This window comes from Actinia tenebrosa, unplaced genomic scaffold (assembly GCF_029948245.1).
Source record: "Actinia tenebrosa isolate PJP-AT-01 unplaced genomic scaffold, QUT_ActTen_1.0 PGA_scaffold17__23_contigs__length_9995812, whole genome shotgun sequence".
NCBI classification, from domain to species: Eukaryota; Metazoa; Cnidaria; class Anthozoa; order Actiniaria; family Actiniidae; genus Actinia; species Actinia tenebrosa.
In genome coordinates, this window is record NW_028292577.1 from 3953175 (window position 1) to 3958270 (window position 5096).

General features: G+C 34.9%; 1 protein-coding gene across 1 annotated transcript; it reads left to right on the forward strand.

Annotated features, from left to right (window-relative positions):
- The first annotated feature begins 899 nt into the window (after positions 1-899).
- Positions 900-1526, forward strand: LOC148910270 (uncharacterized). The gene is made up of 2 exons (XM_089031971.1): positions 900-1017; positions 1123-1526. The coding sequence occupies exons 1-2, from the start codon at positions 900-902 to the stop codon at positions 1524-1526; spliced, it is 522 nt and encodes a 173-aa protein (XP_088888097.1).
- Positions 1527-5096: the final 3570 nt, after the last annotated feature.

The following is a 5096-nucleotide window of genomic DNA, read 5'->3' on the forward strand; positions in this document are numbered from 1 at the left end:
GGGAAATAATTGATTATACTTCATCCGTGATTCTAACTAAGATCAGTCAACGGACGCCGTTATTACCAGTCAATACGTTTATTGCTAGAAAATTGTAGGAAGATAAAACACGCTTTCGTATTTTTGACGGAAAAAGGCGTTAAATGAATGGACGCGTTGCCATGGGAAACACGCTCTAGACAGTTTAAAGTAAACTCCAAATTTGAAGTTTTAGTTTATCTAGTCTTTCAAGTAAAAAAATAAAAGTAGGAACTGAAATCTATGTATTTTAAGAGTATATTGAATAATTTTGATCAATTCATTTGTTCAAACGATCGGGAAAAAATGATACCGTTTCAAGCATGTAAAAATTTAAAGGCTAGTTGTATACCGGAAGAGAGTGCAATGTAATTTGCAATTTTACCATGTAGGATATAGACTAAAAATATTTTTCGATTTATGTATTGGATAATGGTCGAGCTCGGAGAATTATTTCAATAATCCGAAGAGCGAGACCATTATCCTATTCAATATATACTCTCATTGTTTTCGAAGAAAAGAAACCGAATTGTCAAAACTGTTTTGTTTGTGTTTTACAATAAGCAGGCTAATTAATGGTTTATGTTTAGAGTGTGTTTTTTAAACCCGTTGTTTCATTAGAACTTCTACATACAAAGCACACAATAAATCGGAAATCTTATTGGTTTCAAGTGAGCATAATAATCCATGCGCTTTGTATAGGAGTTCTATTGAACTTGTATACAAAGCTTCAAATTATAAGTTGGAATTCCACTATGTCGCAAAACACCAATAAGACGCTTTGAGATTTTGCATATTCACGTTCCTATTAATTGACTATAAAATCGAACTTTTTCACATGTGCATTTCATTGAGTTCACTTCACGGTTCACTTTGCTGAGATGGAGAAGTATGAAGAGTGCTGTTGCGAAATGTTAGCGGTCGACAAGGACGACGATGCAATCTTATCGCAATTGGTGGACAGTTTTGAAAACGAGAACTCGTCTTTAACTGTAAAAAGTGAGTTTGTTTAAAAGTATGATGATTCTGTTGATGATGATTGTCTTGACTTTTAACTGCTTGTAAATATGTTTTCAACTAAATGAATTACTTCTTTATTTTTAGCTATTGAAGAGGAGCAAGTCGAAGAGCCTCAGCAAAGTCGTTTCAAGAAAATGCAAGAGAGGAATTTAGTAGAACTAGCAGAGGAGTCGATTCCAACTAATGCAAAGAGTAAAGCCATGTGGGCTTTCCGTTTATACCAAAATTGGGCAATGTGGCGAAAGAGCAGTGACTTTTCTAAAGATGAGAAGTCTATGGTTTCTGAAATAGTGGAGAAGACGACAGAATTGTTGGATATTACGCAAGACGAAAACCTGAGTGACGTTGTTAGCCAATTCATCGCTGAAGTTAGAAAGGAAGGAGGCGAACGATATCCTGCCAAAACATTGCACGAGATAGTGAGTACTTTGCAGAAGTATTTTGAAATGAAGGGGAGAGTAGTTAAGTTTTTTTCTGGAGGGGCATAAGAAAATCACTAGATATCGAAATGAAAACTTCAACCAATAACAAGCTAGGCTAGCATCCCAAGCACGCACAAGTTATTTCTGAAGAAATAGAAAATTATCTTTGGGAAAACAAATTTCTGGGCGATAGTTGTCCCAAAGTTCTGTTGAGAACAGCCCTTTATTTAATAGGTCTAAATTTTGGCATGAGGGCTGGGGATGAACATAGGAAATTGACCATAAGTAATTTTTCAATCAATACTGATTCCGAGGGGAGGGAATATTTGCTTTATTCGGAGGGTGTGTCTAAAACTATACAAGGTGGTTTGAAACATCGCAAGTTAACGTCCAAAGTTAGTAGGGCATATGCTAATGTCCAATGTCCAGAGCGATGTGTGGTGCAAATTGTTAAGACCTATATAAGGCGTTGTCCTAAAGATGTATTAGAAAAGGCTTTTTATTTAAAGCCTTTGCAAAATTACAAGAAAGGAGAATTATGGTACTGTAGTGTTCCTTTGGGTCATAATACACTTAAGAATGTAGTTCAGTCAATGATGAAGGAAACTGGGGTAGATGGTATTTTCACAAATCATTCTTTACGAGCAATGGCTGCGACTAGATTGTTCCAAGAAAATGTTGATGACATACCAAACTCAGCGTTGTTCACGTGTAGTACTAAAGCGAAATGTCAAAAGCCAAGAAAAAAAGTAATTTTAAAGGACGTAGTCCTAATGTCGAGCGTTACGAAAGATCGTCAGGCAGGGACGAAGACATATCTTCTTTCCTCACGAGCAATCTCTCTGCTGGACAGCGATTAGCTGCCAAAAACCAAGGCAGATCATTAGATGAGGAAACCCTCCATCGGTATGAAACCCGCCTCATGGATTTGGAGGATTTTGCCAAGTCCCAAGACGACAGGGCTGTTTTATTCGGAGAAAGCAAAAGACCTTTTCTCGCGGCAACGATCGTGACTTTTTTGCGTAAGTAAAAATTCAACTTATTTCATCCTCGACTTCCAAACTAGAAGAAGAAGAAACACGAAATAGATGAATACCTATGCATAATGTTGTCAACTCAAACTAATGGTATAAAGCCTCTAATTTGTAATGTTAAAAATTGATTTATATATATATATATATTGATGAGAGTTAAAGTGATAGTATCTGATATGGATAATCTATCCCTCAGTCCGCTCAATCAGTCTGGATATGAAAACCATTGTATGTTTGGACGTCCTAATAATTTTAAAAAATTTTAAGATATTAATCTGTACACCTCTCAAACACGTACCGAGAAATTTCAGTTTAAGAATTTCACCAATACCAGAACTGAGTGTCATGTCTTTAGCAAGAATTTTTACTTATGCTGCCATCAACTTTCATTGCAGAAAAGAAATGCGGCGAAAGAAAGGGGAAAATAATAGGTAGCTTGGTGTGTGAAGGGCTGTCGCCACCATGTTTGAATGGCTATAAGGCGGCATTTCGCTATTGGTTTTCTGCCTTTGGTCATGAGGGGCCATATAATGAAGAAATTTTGCGAAACGAAGCTGTCCAGATATCTGATGTAATTCCATCTGGTAATCCAATGAATTCCCGCAGTAAGTATTCATTTTCGTTTTGCTAAAAAAAAACAAAAACACGCATTTTAACAACTGCAAAGTAAAGAATTCGCCTATTACAGCCAAGAAGATATAACTAGCTAAAAACTAGTGTGAGCTGCGTCGGTGTTTCTAATGAAACAGTGATGATGAAAAGGTAAATTATACACCGTGAAAAAGATGAAAAAACTTACTAACGTTTCGGACGCTAGTCCTTCGTCCTTTTACTCCGACGAAGGACTAGCGTCCGAAACGTCAGTAAGTTTTTCCATCTTTTCACGGTGTATAATTTACCTTTTCATCATCACTATTACAGCCAACGTTTTCCGTGTTCTTTTTACTTCTTTATTTTTATGAATTTTCTTGTAGATTTGAAGAAAGATAATGATTTTTCAAATACACCATATAACCTGATTTTGCAATAACTCAATCTGTGACTTTCCAAGCACAGCCTATATACTTCCATGTGAATGTCACATTTTGCTATAACTCAATCTGTGACTTTCCAAGCACAGCCTATATACTTCCATGTGAATGTCACATTTTGCGATAACTCAACCTGTGACTTTCCAAGCACAGCCTATAGTACTTCCACGTGAATGTCACATTTTGCGATAACTCAATCTGCGACTTTCTAAGCACAGCCTATATACTTCCATGTGAATGTCACATTTTGCTATAACTCAATCTGTGACTTTCCAAGCACAGCCTATATACTTCCAAATAATTCCTTAGTTACATCATTTAATATACATCACTGCACTCGTTCTGGATTACAGTATTTTAAAAGCATCACCCTTTTACTTGTGACTCAAGTAAAGGTTCTTACAAATTTTTTTTCAAAAAATGTCCAGCGTTCAATATTAAAAGTTGCCACAAAATAACTCAAATCCCTTATGTTACGTCATAGTCATTAACATATTGGAAATATAAACCTTCGTATCTCAAAGACCCGACATTCAAATGACGAATTATTTTCACAATCAACTATTCACTATTTAAAGAATCAATTCTAAAAATATTGTGTAAAGGCTTATAAGCACTTTAAGAAAATACAAAAAAGCTGACTTACCATGTAAAAAGCAAAACAAAAAATAGCTCTTTCAAAATATTTTCAAGCATAATTTTAAAAACTCTAGAAATGGAAAATTGATTGAAGACCCGATTTTATTGGACGAGTAAGCTTGTAATCGATGTTAGGTGCAAAATTCTGTTTTCATCTAAACAAGTAAGTCGAAAGAATAAACTTTTTATTCAAAGCAAAACTTAAAATGATCATATTCACTTTCTATGCAGTAATCGATAATCTTCTTTATTACAGCAATCTATTCAAAGAGCTTGAAAACAAACCACAGGTAACTCTTCGTTTTTGTTTTGTTTTTTGTTTTTTTTTCTGAAAATACAGTTCTTAACGTAACTTTTTTGCTTTTTTAAAAAACAAAAAACTAAAATTTTGATAGTATTTTAATCAAACAAAAGAAGAAAATACAATAAACTAGAATGAACTATAGTAAGCTGGGTATTCAAGAATCACAGCACAGAAAACTATTATTTACGATACTGAGAAAAAAATCATGGTATTAGTAGGATGAAAAGACGAATAACGAAGAAATACCGGTATGCGTTGTTTTTCTTTTTGGAAACCAGCGAGGTCTGCATAGTGAAATCCTCACTTATTAATAATGGTAAAGGAAGGCTGGAAGAAAACGATGAGGTAAAAGTAGAATGGCAAGACGGGAAGCATTTTTTAGCAAGGGTTTTGCAGTTGGCATTTAAGCTTGAATTTCAGCTCAACGGATTTTCCCCTCTCAGTCTATCTGCTTTCACAGTTGTGGTAAATATAAAATAAATGTAACACACACACACGCACACTTTATTAGAAACTCCCAATATGGGCTTTTCAGTTACAATAATATAAAATCTTTAGAAACTAGTTCACTAGCCCTCATATAAAAATGTAAAAATAGTATGAGTATGTTTCACTAGCAGCCTTCAAG